Source organism: Megascapheus bottae, chromosome 5, assembly GCF_031878675.1.
Source record: "Megascapheus bottae isolate mThoBot1 chromosome 5, mThoBot2.hap1, whole genome shotgun sequence".
Classification (NCBI taxonomy): Eukaryota; Metazoa; Chordata; class Mammalia; order Rodentia; family Geomyidae; genus Megascapheus; species Megascapheus bottae.
This window is the reverse complement of record NC_143513.1, coordinates 67,136,592-67,152,080: the sequence shown is the minus strand read 5'-3', so window position 1 is coordinate 67,152,080 and position 15,489 is coordinate 67,136,592. Positions and strand designations below refer to the sequence as shown.

The following is a 15,489-nucleotide window of genomic DNA, read 5'->3' as shown; positions in this document are numbered from 1 at the left end:
TGAACCATAATCCTCAGATCACAGCTTCCTGAGTAGCTAGGATTACAGGTGTGAGCCACCAGCATTTGGCCAAAGAAGTTGTTTTTCTAAGATAATTAATTCACTACTGTGATCAAGGTGTTGGGAACAGAATATGAAGGATCCAACTTGTTCTTTGATGGAGTTGTGATAAACAAATAACGGATAAATAAATAAATAAATAGTAATGAGAAAATAAAACCAGGTGATGTAACAAGACTGGTTGGCTAACTTAGGGCAGTCATGGGGCCTTTGTAAGAGGCCTGGTCAGCAAGAAACCAGCCACCTGCTTCTGTGGAGCCGAACGGTCTAGGTAGAATTCATAGAAAAATTCTGAAGGGAGAGAAGCAAGCTCAAGAGTATTCCAAAGAGAGAGGCGCCTAGTTACTGAGGTGCTGGGAATTAAGGAGAAAGATGTCAGGGGTCAGGGCAGAAGATGAAAGCTCAAGACCTGTGGGCCATGGTAAGGAGCTTTGCTGTTACTGTTATTTTAAGTAAGTCAATAACATAATCTGATATGTCACAAAGATCTCTTTGGTTATCATAGAGAGTAGATTATAAACGGTAAGAATGAATACCTGCCTTTAGATCAATAGTTGAATAAATGTTCTGTGGTCATTTGAGAAGTTGTAAGATGACAGAGTGAAAGGTGTATGGGAACTCTGTACTCTTTTTGAATTGTTTGTAAGTCTAAAATTAAAAATGATTAACTGTTAAAAATAGTGAAAAACACTTTACAGCTTGAGTAAAAAACTAAAAATGTAACAATGGAGCCATGCCAAGATCAAATGAGTCTAGGAAAAAAGAAAACAAAGATCAAACAAAAGAAGGTTGGAAGAATTCACTCAGTGACCAACCTTTGGATAAAATAATTTTTCCATATGAGAAAATAGGTACCACTGCTACTATTATGATTTGCTGGCACAGACTGATTTCTCTGACTTGCTTCAATAATTCCATAAAAAAGTAAAGATAACCTCACTTTATATATGAATCAGAGACATAAACAACACATTTTGCCAGGCACTAGTTGCTTATACCTGTAATCTTATCTATTCAGGAGGCTGAGATCTGAAAACCATGGTTTGAAGCCTATCCAGGCAGAAAGTCCATGAATTCATATCTCTAACTACCAAAAAAGACAGAAGTGGTAGAGCACGAGACTTGAGCAAAAGCAGGTCAGGAACAGTACCAGACCCTGAGTTTAAGCCCCAGGACCCATAACACATTTATTTAGTATGCAGGAAGCAGATCTGAATTTGAGCCGTGGTAATTCTGACTCAATGCTAAGGATGCCTCCTTACCCCAGGCTTGGTTCTGCACCCTCCCCTCCCCCATACTGCATTTGCTTGTACTTTTATGTAACGTATTTGTAAAATCTACTTTGGAAAAATATTTAATCCCTCTCAATTAAAATGTGTGACATGTGTGTGTTTATGAAAAGGCTAATTGTAATTGTAGATACAGATCCTTGATTAATGTTCAAACTTATGGCTGAGATATTTGATATACTACTGGAGTCATACACTCAGTTTCACATCTACAACTGCAGTTTCACACACCTGCTGGCTCTGATCTGATCTATTTCTGAATCTTCAGGAAACATGAAGCTCAACATTTCTCTGACTTAGTTACAACTGAGACAAATTTTGTAGCAATGCAGAAAGGTATTTCTAGTATTACTGGGGATTAAATCTAGATACAATGTAAAGAGAAAATATTAAAAAAGGAGTTTGGCCTAGTGGTTAAAGTGCTTGCCAAGCATGCACAAAGACCCAGGTTCAATTCCTTGGTACCACATAAGAAAAAAGCCAGAAGTGGTGCTGAGGCTCAAGTGGTAGAGCTCTAGCCTTGAGAAAGTCCAAGGACAGTGCTCAGGCCCTGAGCTCAAGCCCAGGACTGGCAAAAATAAATAAATAAATAAATAAATAAATAAATAAATAAATAAAAATTAAGAAATGGAATGAAGGGAAAGAAAATAAAAGAGAGACTTCCAGAATATACTTTGTCAGCTTTTCTCTTTCTCCAAGGGACCTACTGTCTTTCTTTCTCTTGGAAAGAGCCAATGATCATATAGCTTGGCTTTTCCACCCCTGAAAAACATAGGATATAGGGAAGTTACTGTATATCCCAACATCACCTTTCAGTTTGGGCTCTGGGTAGATTTGAAATAGAAATTTCTTTGTCATTGTCTTAATGCATTTCCAGAATATTAGAAACAGGGGTCTTTTCAGATATAACTATAAAGTTAAGGCTACAGGTATCTTGGATTAAAGGTGGGACTGAAAGCAAATGAAATATACTTGTAAGTCACAAACAGGAGAGGAAAAAAAAAAGGAGGTCATGTGACCACAAAGGCATACTGAAGTGATGCAGTCAGGAGGGAAGGAATGCCACCAGGAACTAGAAAAGATAGCAGTAAGTAAAGATTCTCCTCAGAGCTCTTAAGGGAGCTTAACCTTACTAGAATGTGAACGTTGACCTTCCAGAACTACAAGAGAATTTACTGGTTTCAGATACCAACTCTGTGGTAATTTGTTAGAGCAGCCTCAAGAACTATTAGTCTTACAAATACTTATAAATACTTCCATTAAAATGATCATCACTGCTGTACAACTAAAGGTAAGCCATCATAAAAGCAGAAGGGGCAGTATCAAAGTACCTAAAGTAGATCGTTCTGATCTGCTGGCCTACATAGGTGGCTATGGCTTATCAAACTGACTCTCTCCTATGAGAGGCAGACAGTATTTTGGAGGCTTTTCTCTTAAACATCCCACAAGGAAACTAGTCTCAGGAGAAGGAAAGGTCCTTGCATTGGAACACTCTTAGCTGTTCTTGCAGCCACTTTGTATTTTTTTTTTCAGCTGATGATTTTACATATTGATTGGGTGGAATCTGCAGAGAATGTTGTGCTTCCCATCTTCCTCCTCCTCCTCCTCTCTCTTTTGTGCCAGGGATCACCCCAGGGCTCTGGCATACAAAGAAGGTGTCCTACTACTAGCCATATACGCAGCCCACCACCCACTCACCTTTTGACTTTCCTTAAACAGCAGAGTACCAGAGGAAAACGATCGTGGAATCTAAGGGTACTCAGAAGAGTGGGCAACTCTGGAACACATCTGTACTGCCTTGAATCCTAAATTCAAGGAAGAAAATCCATTCCCTTTATGTCTGTGGGCAGTAATAACTTAGCTTGGCCTCACCATGAGATCACAGACAAGAAAAATAACCTTTTCTTTACAATGTACACAAAGTCCATGACCAGTTGACCCTGGAGAGAGGTATTTTCATGTGTGATTAGAAATGATAGAAACATACAGACACAACGTGTTCTCACCTTGGATAGAAATGGTATACCATTGAAGCTATTTTTTTTTTTTTCTAGTCCTGGGCTTGAGCTCAGGGCCTGAGCACTGTCCTTGTACTTTCTCAAGGCTAGAGCTCTACCAATTGAGCCTCGGCTCCACTTCAGCTTTTTTTCTATGTATGTGGTACCAAGGAATCGAACCCTGGTCTTCGTGCAGGCTAGGCAAGCACTCTACCACTAGGCCAAACTCCAGGCCCCTGAAGCTATTTTTTGTCATTACTAATTCACTGCCCCTTATCTTTCCCTCCCACTTTGGAAAATAATGTCCATATCATTTTCTTTTTTCTTTCTCTACCTGTCTCTAAAATCCCATGAAACTATTATAAGAGGCTCTAGTGCTAACACTAGAGCTCCTAGACATAGGTTGAAGCTTTCTAAGTAAAGATCTAGATGCCCAACAAAGACAGATTTGATAAATGGGATTGCATCAGACATGAAAGTTTCTACATGGCAAAGGACATAGCTTACAAACTACAAAGAAAGCCTACAGACTGGGAAACAAATTTTTACCAACTATATATCAGACAAGGGTCTAATGTCTAGAATATACTTAGAACTCACAAAATTAAACTCTCAAAGAAATGACAACCCAATTATGACAGGAGCTAATGACTTAAAGAGAGACTTCTCAGAAGTATCTAGAAAACAGACTCATGAAGAAATGCTCAATATCTCTACTCATAAAGGAAATATAAATCAAAACAACAAAGAGATTCTACCTTACCCCAGTTAGAGTGGCCACTATCAAGAAAACAAGCAGCAACAAATGCTGATGAGGATGTGGCCAAAAGGGGAAATCTAATAATTCATGGTTGGTCCAATAGATCACAAGCAATGTTCCAGTGAAACCACCAGCACAACCATGTCTATTGCACAAGTCTTTTAGAACAAGATGGTACCCTGCCATTCCTGGGAACCCCTATGAAGCATGATGGACATCTAGTGGCTGCTCAGGATAATGCCTTGGGATATAAAACCAAGAAGGGCAGGGAGTGGTCTAGCCTAGTCAGTCTTTTGTAATTTTGCCTACTCAGTTCTCTAGGTGACCATGGCATCCACTTTATTAGAGGTCCAAGTCACTCATAATGGCAAAGCAGCTCTATCAAAAATACATCCTTACACTCATCAAAACAAAATATAATACTGGAATATATAATCACAGAACAGAGCCTTAAATGCCCATTAGCCATATGCTGACATTTTTGACAGAAGAACAGACTATGATATTAATTAGTCATGTGGCTTCAGGTAAGTCACTATGCCTTTGTGAGCTTCCTTAACATCTGTAAAATGAGAGAGAGGCGCAGTCCAGGCAATCTCTCCAAGGTATCTTGTAATGTTAACATTCTGTGATCTATTAGCCTTTTTAGTAAGGGAAAACAGTCTCATCGGCTCTGCTCTGGCCCCATGGATCTCTAGATTAAACTGAAGGAAGCATTCTCTCTTCAGCTTCATGGCCCATTTCCAAGCTTGGCTACAATCCCAAGAAGTATCAACTTTCTTCCCAAAGCTACATGTGTGAGAAGGGGTGGAAATCAGAGTATGGGGGTTGCCAGGCATTTTTTAATCCATTTCTTTGATTTTGTAAATGAAGGAACCAAGTTTAGAGAGATTTCAAAATTCATCATGTCTGAACAGTAGCAGAAATGTGATCATAACTCAGGTATCCCAGTCTTAGTGCAGGGCCCATTTTTCAATATTGAGCTGCTGGCACAGGCCTTGCCTAGTCTCTACTGATGTGTTCAGCTCTCTGGCTCTCTCACATTAGTCTCTCCGTGTGAAATGGTGAGTGAATATTCTCAACCCAGCATTTCTTCTCTTCCTCTAGGTTTGGATCTCCCACTTCCATTCTTATTCCTTATTGGTACTTCAAATCTAGGAAGTAGCTAGAAACAGGTTGTGAGGGTAAGCCCCCTCCCTCTAAACACACAGTTTGAGGGTACTCAGTTTACCAAGGTTAGAGGCTACATTAGGCCAGGAGGCTGTGTGCTGAAGGTCACTCAACCTCCTTTTCAGACCAGTGTGGAGGCTTCAGGTGCTTGTTTGGCCCCCAGTTGGCCTACAGAGGGCAAAGCAGTCCAGTGTAGAACTTGGCAAGATTCCTCTTATCAATAGCAGTCACAAACATTTACTGTGAGAAAAGCTCACTCTTACACATTGGTTCGATCCAAGTTAGCTCTCCCTCCCACCTACCTTCATAAGTGCAGGGGCAGCAGCTGTCATTTGCTGGGCACGGGGCTGAACAGATGGGGTCTAAGTTTGCCTACACAGGCCAGGCAGAACCTCTTTTCTGCCTGAGGAAGGAGGGACAGCTACACTTCAGTTCACTATCTGATTCTAGTTGAAGTCTCCTGTGACACTAGAGTACTCTACCATCTCAGTGCTAGCTGTTAGCAAGAAGAGAAACCTCATTCACAGATGAGATTTATTTGTTTAGCCGCTCTGCTCCCCTTGCCCCAATGCAATCTTACTTCTTTGTCATAATCCTCACTGAGCTTCCATTCTTACTCTGACCTTGCCTTTACTATTTGGTTCATGCAGAGCAGATTCACTGGACATCCTCTTTAGATATGAAAATACTGGTCTTCAGAGTTTGAAGACTGGCTTGAAAGGCTGGCTCTGTCATTTTTTTGGCTGTAGGACTGTAAACAATTTATTTGCTTGCCTGAGCTAAATGTCCTTATCCGTAAAATGGAGACAACAGTGACAATTATTTCACTGGGATAAATGAAAATTATGCCAAGAACAGCTGTAGAAGTTCTTAGTGTGCTGGGCAGTACATAATAGATAAATGACTGTTTAAGTAGGTGGATGACAGTCGAGTTCTTATCCCACAGGAGAAGCATTTGGGGAATCACTTCCACATCCAAGTTCTCTGACATCTGCCAGGGTTCATATCCTGATTTTACCATTTGTTATATGACTCTAGGGAACATATTTGACTCACTTATAAAGTAGACAACAGAGTTGGTGGGAAGATTAACAGTGATACACACAGAAAGGTTTCAATAAATTTCAATGATCGATGCTCTTAAAAGACTGCAAATGCAAATAGAAAGGTCTGGGGAAAGAATGGGGATATCATTTGTCTACAATGCAACCGCTTCCAGAACTTGAAGAATATTATGGCAATTTAAGGGGTTAGGTCATCAGGCAACAGATGAGATTATAGGGTTGATACAATACAGAAAGCTAAGAAATCCTGGGCATCATGATTCTTAAACAACAGCCTGTGTGCAAGCGACTAGGGTTGATTGTAACAAGCAGGCTCGCCAGATTTAACAAGCAGGCTTCCACAGGAAGAGGGTAGGAAAGGAGAAGTCTGCGTGGAGGCAGCGCCGGCCCTCCATCCCAGGGTTGAGCCACACACGGCCCCACCCCCAACTTGGCTGAAAAAGGTTTTTTTTTTTTTGGCGGGGCGGGAATAGGAAAAGGCCCATCTAGTCTTCTTCTGTTACACTCGTCTGCCGAATGCCCAGGCTTCTCCTCTGGAAAAACCAGCAAACTGCTACAGCGGGTTGCTACGCAGTTCTTTCTTAGGGAGTCCCAGGCAATGAATGGGCTGGGAGGCTCAAGGGGCAGATGACAGGAGCATCCTTCGTGATTCCTGCGCGTAGGGGAGATGAGAGGGGCGACACAGAGGCAAGGCTGCAGCTCCATGAATGAACCGTGGGTTGCACCGTGGGTTCTGGAGTTCACCTCAATCCTTCCCAGGTTGTCATTCCCCTAGCTCCTGGCACCCTGTCTTTCCTTCCACTGTTTCCCGCCCCCGCAGCCCTCATTAAGAAAACTATCATTTAAAGCCCTAGTTGGAGCCCAGGAGGGGTGAGGGCGGGGGCAGGAGGGAGAGGCACCAGGCACCAGTGCCACGGTGAAGCAGTGCTGGCTGCTGCGGGTTCCGCCCCCGAGTCCCCACCACCATGCAGCTCCAAACTCTGAGTACGAGCCGGCATCTCCCGCTGCCTCGGCGGCGGCGGCGCGGCACGGCGAGGCGCCCCGTCAGCATTCGGCCAGGGAGAGGATGACTCGGGCCGGGCAGGAGAGCTGCCAACTGCAGCCGCCCCGCCGCGGGCCGCCGCGCCCCCAGCTCGCCGGCCCCTGAGCCCAGCAGCGTCGGGCCGGGGCGGGGGCCGCGCAGTCTCCCGCAGCAGCCCCGCACCGATCCAGCCTATCAGCGGCCACTCGGCAGCTCACTCCAGCTGGACCAAAATAGCTGCGAACGCCTGCGACGAGTGGACGAGTGCTCGGCCCCACACTTGACGCTCGCCGGGCCCGCTCGCCCGTCCGCTCGCTCGCCGGGCCCGGCCCGCTCCCCTCGTCCGGAGGGGGCGGGGAGGAAGCGGCCGGGGAGGGGGGATGGGGGTGGGGACAGGAGGAAGGAAGCAAGGAAGGAAGAAGGGAGGAAGGTAGGCGGGCGGGCGGCCGGCGGACCGGGACCGGGCGCGGAGCCGGGCTGCGCAGCGCGGGCCGGCGCGGCGCTGGAAGGCGGCGGCGTTAACCCCTCGAGGGCAGGCGGCGGCGGCGGGGGAGCGGTGTTCATACATAAGAGCACTGCATCACGCTAATCTTCTCCCCAGAACAGTATGCGTCAGCAGTACATTCACGTTCTGACTGAAGGACAAAAGGATGAGAGAGCAGTCTGCGTGGCTGCTGCCTGCAACGCCGCGAGCCCAGCGCGAGGAGGAGACGGTGGGCACCGAGCGCGGGGGCCCCGCGGTAGCCGCCGCCGCTGCCGCCTTTAGCCAGTTGGGACCATGTTCCCGGGCTCCGGAGCGCTTCCCGCAGCTGCGACCCCCGCTGCTCAGGCCGCCGCCGCCAGCGCTCGAGTCGCTGCAGCAGTCCGCTGGCAGCGCAGCCGCTGAAGGCGCGGGGAGCCTCAGCCGCGAACTCGTCCTCTCCGCACGAAGCCCGGGCCGGCGGCGCGCCGGGGGCCGGCCAGTGACGGGCGGCGGCGGGCGGTCGCGCGCCGCCAGGGGCTGCGGCGCCCGCCGGCGGACCCGCGCCCGCCCCCGGACTCCCTGAAGGGGCCTGCGGTGCGGGCGCGATCGCGGGCGCCGCGCGCTCCTCGGCCCTCGGACGGGTCCCGGCGCCGCGTCGCTGCCCCTCAGAGGCTGGACGGATTACCGCTTCTCGCACCAGCAGACGGCGGACTGGAGAACTCAGCCCCGTTTTGTCTTTTAACCCTTGTGAGAAGAGGCGAGGAGAAAGGGGGTGTGTGTCTGGGGAGGGCCAGGCGCTGCCAACACCTCCTCTTAACTCTCGCCGCCCCGCGAGCTCACCACCCGCCGCAATCAGCTGCCACCGGCCCGGAGCGGCCAACGCCACGAGAGCGGAGCGCAGCAGCAAGCAAGCCGCCGCCGCCACCACCGCCACCGTCAGCGAGCCAGCGAGCGCGGCCTGGGCGGCTCCGGGGCACCCCGGCTCCCCCTCCCCAGCGCTGGCCGGGGAGAGGGCTGGGGGCGCCGGAGGCACACTTTGGCGATGAAGCGTCTTCCCCCGCTGCTGGAGCGCGCGGGTGCCAGGGTCCAAGGACAAAGCAGCGAAGCACTGGTGGCGCCGCTCCCCGGGCCGAGGGGGGGGGACGCACCTGCATAGTCCGCCGGGCCTTGGCTCTCCCTGGCGCGCCTCAACTCCGCGGCTTTGCCGGCTCGGGCTCCGGATTTACTAGAAGCCATTTTGTCTCCCCCACCCCTCCCCTCCCCGCTGCCCTCCCCGCCCCCACGACTTCCCCCTTTTGTTAATTAAAACTAAGAAGTCAGAATGGGAACGAGGTGCCCAGCTCCCGTGGAGAAAGCTTAAGGACACCGCGCCAGTTCTCTGCTGCCTTTCTTCCGAGGTAGGTGGACAACGAATTGGGTGGGGATGGTTGCAAGGTGGGAGAGAAAGTCTTCGCTTTCGGAGGGCTAGCCTTGAGGGTGGGCAGCTGGATGAGGGGCCGCTCTGCTCGGTAGTTTGGCTGGATTTTTGCACGCCCGATCTGGTCCGTCTCTCTAATCGCCCCCTCCCCACCTCCTTCTCCAGATGGAAAGAGGAGCTCCTAGCTCACTTAAGCCGGGGTAGGGCTGGTTCTCCTTTCCAAGCCAAAATCCCAGGCGATGGTGAATTATGAACGTGCCACACCATGAAGCTCTTGTGGCAGGTAACTGTGCACCACACCTGGAATGCCGTCCTGCTCCCCGTCGTCTACCTCACCGCGCAAGTGTGCATTCTCTGTGCAGCCATCGCTGCTGCCGCCTCCGCTGGGCCCCAGAACTGCCCCTCCGTCTGCTCCTGCAGTAACCAGTTCAGCAAGGTGGTGTGCACCCGCCGGGGCCTCTCCGAAGTCCCGCAGGGCATTCCCTCCAACACCCGGTACCTCAACCTCATGGAAAACAACATCCAGATGATCCAGGCCGACACCTTCCGACACCTGCACCATCTGGAGGTCCTGCAGCTGGGCAGGAACTCCATCAGGCAGATAGAGGTGGGGGCCTTCAACGGCCTGGCCAGCCTCAACACTCTGGAGCTCTTTGACAACTGGCTGACGGTCATCCCCAGTGGGGCCTTTGAGTACCTGTCCAAGCTGCGGGAGCTCTGGCTTCGCAACAACCCCATAGAGAGCATCCCCTCTTATGCCTTCAACCGTGTGCCCTCCCTCATGCGCCTGGACTTGGGGGAGCTCAAGAAGCTGGAGTATATCTCAGAGGGGGCTTTTGAGGGGCTGTTCAACCTCAAGTACCTGAACTTGGGAATGTGCAACATTAAAGATATGCCCAATCTCACCCCCCTGGTGGGGCTGGAGGAGCTGGAGATGTCTGGGAACCACTTCCCTGAGATCAGGCCTGGCTCCTTCCATGGCCTAAGCTCCTTGAAGAAGCTGTGGGTCATGAACTCACAGGTCAGCTTGATTGAGCGGAATGCTTTTGATGGGCTAGCCTCGCTTGTGGAGCTCAACTTGGCCCACAATAACCTCTCTTCTTTGCCCCATGACCTCTTCACCCCACTGAGGTACCTGGTGGAGTTGCACCTCCACCACAATCCTTGGAACTGTGATTGTGACATTCTGTGGCTTGCCTGGTGGCTTCGGGAATATATACCCACAAACTCTACCTGCTGTGGTCGCTGTCATGCTCCCATGCACATGCGAGGCCGCTACCTGGTGGAGATGGACCAGGCCTCCTTCCAGTGCTCTGCTCCTTTTATCATGGATGCACCTCGCGATCTCAATATCTCTGAGGATCGGATGGCAGAACTTAAGTGTCGGACTCCCCCTATGTCCTCTGTGAAGTGGTTGCTGCCCAATGGGACAGTGCTCAGCCACGCCTCCCGCCACCCACGGATCTCCGTCCTCAACGATGGCACCTTGAACTTTTCCCGTGTGCTGCTCTCAGACACTGGAGTATACACATGTATGGTGACCAATGTGGCGGGCAACTCTAATGCCTCGGCCTACCTTAATGTGAGCACGGCCGAGCTCAACACCTCCAACTATAGCTTCTTTACCACGGTCACAGTGGAGACCACAGAGATCTCACCTGAGGACACCACGAGAAAGTACAAGCCAGCTCCTACCACATCTACTGGTTACCAGCCGGCATATACCACCTCTACCACGGTGCTCATTCAGACCACCCGTGTGCCCAAGCAGGTGGCAGTACCCGCGACAGACACCACTGACAAGATGCAAACCAGCCTGGATGAAGTCATGAAGACCACCAAGATCATCATTGGCTGCTTTGTGGCAGTAACTCTATTAGCTGCCGCCATGTTGATTGTCTTCTATAAACTTCGCAAGCGGCACCAGCAGCGGAGTACAGTCACAGCCGCCCGGACAGTTGAGATTATTCAGGTGGATGAAGACATCCCAGCAGCAGCATCTGCAGCAGCAACAGCAGCTCCATCCGGTGTATCAGGTGAGGGGGCAGTAGTGCTGCCCACAATACATGACCATATTAACTACAACACCTACAAACCAGCACACGGGGCCCACTGGACAGAAAACAGCTTGGGGAACTCTCTACACCCCACAGTCACCACTATCTCTGAACCTTATATAATTCAGACCCATACCAAGGACAAGGTACAGGAAACTCAAATATGACTCCCCTCCCCCCCCAAAACTTATAAAATGCAATAGAATGCACAAAAAAAGAGACAGCAACTTTTTGTACAGAGTGGGGAGAGACTTTTTCTTGTATATGCTTATATATTAAATCTATGGGCTGGTTAAAAAACAGATTATATTAAAATTTAAAAAGAAAAAAATCAAAACAAAACTATTTTCTAACTTGTAAGTTCTATTTAAAGGGGGAGGGTGGGAATCTTGGGCATGTTGTGGGTACAAGCTACAAGTCAACTTGCTGTGCTGCCAGAAGCGTTTTCTGGTTTAGGTGGAAAAGATAAAAACAAAGTCAAACAACAGAAACACCCCAAAAGAGGAGCAGGGTGCAGGCCATTAAGGGGGTAAGAAGGATAGCTGCATTATCATTTTTAAGAAGTAACTTCATAGGATACAGGAATACCCATTTCTACAGACATCTTTCTTAAGTCGGGAGCTGTCTTTGCAGATTTATCTTATTTAAAAAAATACAAAAGAAAAAAAAGCACCATGAATTTGTACTGTGCCAAAATTTTGAGAGGCAATAAACTATTTTTTCTTTCAGAGGCCAAAGGGAAGATAAATCTGTAAATGTATTTAAAGTAGGAAAACCACACACACACACACACACACACACACACACACACACACACACACACACACACAGAGTCTGATGAATCCTTAAAGGCGGCTGAGTCTTTGTCCGTGTGCACTAATCCTCTAGGTTTGTGCACTGCACCAGGACATATATGTGCCTCATCCCTGCCTGACACTGCTTCAGAACAGAGCCACGAAGGAAGGGAGCCTGGTGTGGCTCAGTCAAATGCTCTCACATTGCACCAGATTTCTGCAATTGGGCTTAACCTACTCTGCAAGGCATGTGTCTATTCAGGGTTTCCCAGGAGAAGGAAGCAGCCTGAAGGGGGTGCGGCACCTAGGAGGGCGGGAAGGAGAGCAAAGCAGAGAATGATTCACTGGAGGCCATAAATTAGTGTTGTGCCATGTCCACCTGTTGTTCCAGGTATCTGACAAATGATTGTAGACAATGATGGCATTTTATAATTTCTCAGAAAGGTCTTGTTTGTTTTAAAGGTAGAGAGGGAGGAAAGGCTGGGAGTGTAGAGCTTGGGGGAGTGGAAGCTTTTCTCACGCTTGGGATTTGGTGACTATTCTAAATGCTGATTCATTAGGGATTATTACAGCTGATGCCAACTGGTTGTGGTGATAGAGTGGGGGCAGAACATGAGTAGAGAAGAAAAAAGGAGAGACAAAAAGGGCATGGGCTCAATTAAAGTACAGAAGCCTTTGCCAACTAGGATGCTTCACAAAAAACTGTGAAATCCATATTTTAAAAAAAGTGACACACATACATACACGAGTGAGTTCTGCATGTAGTCCTGTTTAATGGGCATCACTGGGGAAGCTTCTCTCCCCCAAGCCTACCTCCAAAGGAGGTGGAAGGAAAGGGGAAGGCCAAGATCTGTTATTCTGGTCCATTTAATCTGTAACGTCTTTCAGTTATTTTAGCTTTAAGAGGAAATAAAGGGTTCAGATTTGAAAGGGGGTGGTATGGGTGAGGAGAATGCCAACAACAACAACAAAAAACCACTGATTGTAATGTGAGAAAAGTGTATTTTTGTATTTTAATAAATATTGTTCAATTTTTAATTCACTGTCCCCAAAGGGTTAAATTGAATAAGACCGGAACCTATAGATTCTTATGAGCATTAAACTAAATCATTTCTATTTGAAAAATGGGGGCGAGGGGAGGAAGATGGGAAAGACAAATGTTAAATATATTTTAAATGTGGGAAAATGCTAAAGCTGTCAACGTTTCCTTAGTTTAAATAAATGCACCCCAACTCTAGTGCACCTTCCATGAGCTAATGTGTTAGTACCTGGCTTTGTTGGGGGTATAACCAAATTCCCCGTGCCCTGGAAAACCAGGGGAAATGGGTCAGCCTCTGCTCCTGGGACCTGGCCAAAAGGGAAATGCCGCCTCAGCAGAAGCTGCTGGTCAGGCAGCACCAGCTCAACCCAAGGTCCCAGAGGGGGACCTGGATTTAAGAGGGTTGCAGTAATATAGTTTGGCTGCTATTTCCCACAGGCAATGCTGCTTTAGTTCTCTGGGTGTGGAATAGTCAAATGTGTCTTGGTGGAGGTGGGGTCTCTCTCTTGAGGCTCACAGACTAAGGACTTCCAGAGAGGTTCCATGTGTGGGGACCCTGCGTGTCTTCACTACTAGTATTTATACTAATGCAGGGAATCAGGATTGAGTGGGTGTGATCTCTGGCACTGAGGAGGAAGGGAAAGAGGCAGCACTTTGCAGCAGCTGGCTAAGAAAGGGCCAATTCTGAATCTTCCTGGACATAGAGATCATTTCTGGGTATCAGTGCTTGTAGTGGCACATAGGCACAGGCACACATTGATAACATAGGCAGCAAAGGTTCATTCCCTAGGCCCTCCTTTAGCACTCTACCTCAATGAAGAGGGAAACTGCAGCAGACCAAAGGGTGGGACTTTCTTGGCTAGGACCAGATAAAAAGCGAAATGACTTCCTTCCCTAGTGCCACATGATAACTCTGGCTGTTCATAACAGCTTCCTGGGAATACATTCTGAAGTAACTGGGGAAGTTGCTGCCTCAGCAATGAAGCATGGGGAGCCAATGTCCTAACACCCACTCCTCCCTTATTTTTGGACAGTTATCTGAGCTGTCAGAGAATTTAGGCAGTAACTCCACAATGTAAAGGGTCTTGCTGAACAAATGCTTGAGGAAAGATGAGGAGAATGGGCAGAAAACACTTGTGGGAAGAGAACTAAGAAGAAAGGCATTTGTCCTAGGGATAATAAAGCATATTCAGGTCTTGGAATCTGAAGGAGAAACATTTTCCAGAAGGAACCTCACAGGATTGGGGAGACTAGAGAGGACGATTCCTAAGTACCCTTAGTGCTGCAATGGCAATGTCTTCACGGACCCACCCTCTGGTCTGGCACCAGTTCAGCATTTGGAGCAGAGCCTTTCTTTGCCATAATGCTGAGTTTATCCTCCTCTAAGCAGGCACATGGGGCAGCTTTTCAGAGGAGCCTCACGAGTACTGAAAGGGAGCCTTTAAGGCTGGCTTTAGTGACTCATCATTGGACCTGGCCAAACTTTAAGACTGGTTACCTGGGAATAGAATGTGGGTTGACAGCTCTTCCTCAGGTTAGTTATAGCAAATTGTGGCTAAGTATAAGGCATTGCAGAATTTTCATTATAGAATTTGAGGCCATGAAAAACCATTTTGTTTAATCTCTTTGCATTTTATGGTCAAGGAAACTGAGCCCCAGAGAAATGGAAAGACATATCCAAGATCACACTGCTAGTTAGCAACAGAGGTAGAACTAAAACCCAGGATTAGTTTCCCAAGTAAAACGTGTTTTCTTACTGGCCATCGAAACTGTTTCTTTCCATGTCAAAATGGGACCTCCTACAGATAACTTTTGTGGGCTTTTACTACAAGCTGACAGAGAGTTCTGTCACCCAGGTATTACTATAACACTGGCAGGGCCTGAACAAAATTCTGAGCACAGGATCTCCATATGTGCTCACTAAAGGCTTGGATTCTCAAGACCATATGAAACTGTTTCCTGATTCTTAGGCCCAATGGCAAACAGAGACTGCAGAATCCCAAAGTGAAGATATGGGAGAAAAGATGGAGTAGGTAAGATGGTGTGCTTACAGTGAGAAAGAGGGCTTGGTTTCTTCCCAAATATCAGCTGGAAAGCTTTGTAGAGCAAATGACTGTTGGAAATTTTGAAGGCCCTACTAGAAAAATTCTTCATAGAGTAGTGGTTTCTAGTCATTTAGGCCCCAAAATAACTAGAGATATTGGTGGTGGTGGGAGAGGGAGTCCTTCATTACTTCCCTTTGCTCTATCTTCCCAGCCTTAGTGCTTTAAATACCATGCTGTGACTGCCCTGCTTCAGGGCTTCTTATCACCCTTCAGTGTAATGCTGTATCCTAATATCAATGAAGGTAGACAGGCT

At 47.9% G+C, this 15,489-nt stretch overlaps 2 protein-coding genes across 2 annotated transcripts in view; one reads left to right on the top strand and one right to left on the bottom strand.

Annotated features, from left to right (window-relative positions):
- Nucleotides 1-15,489, bottom strand: part of Snd1 (staphylococcal nuclease and tudor domain containing 1) — a 450,499-nt gene that overhangs the window by 51,323 nt on the left and 383,687 nt on the right. The gene's annotated exons all lie outside the window — the stretch shown is intronic.
- On the top strand, nucleotides 9,134-13,344 carry Lrrc4 (leucine rich repeat containing 4). Its single transcript, XM_090333251.1, has 2 exons — nucleotides 9,134-9,221; nucleotides 9,407-13,344. Exon 2 carries the CDS (start codon nucleotides 9,507-9,509, stop codon nucleotides 11,463-11,465), a length of 1,959 nt encoding a protein of 652 aa, XP_090189377.1. The 5' UTR covers nucleotides 9,134-9,221; nucleotides 9,407-9,506; the 3' UTR covers nucleotides 11,466-13,344.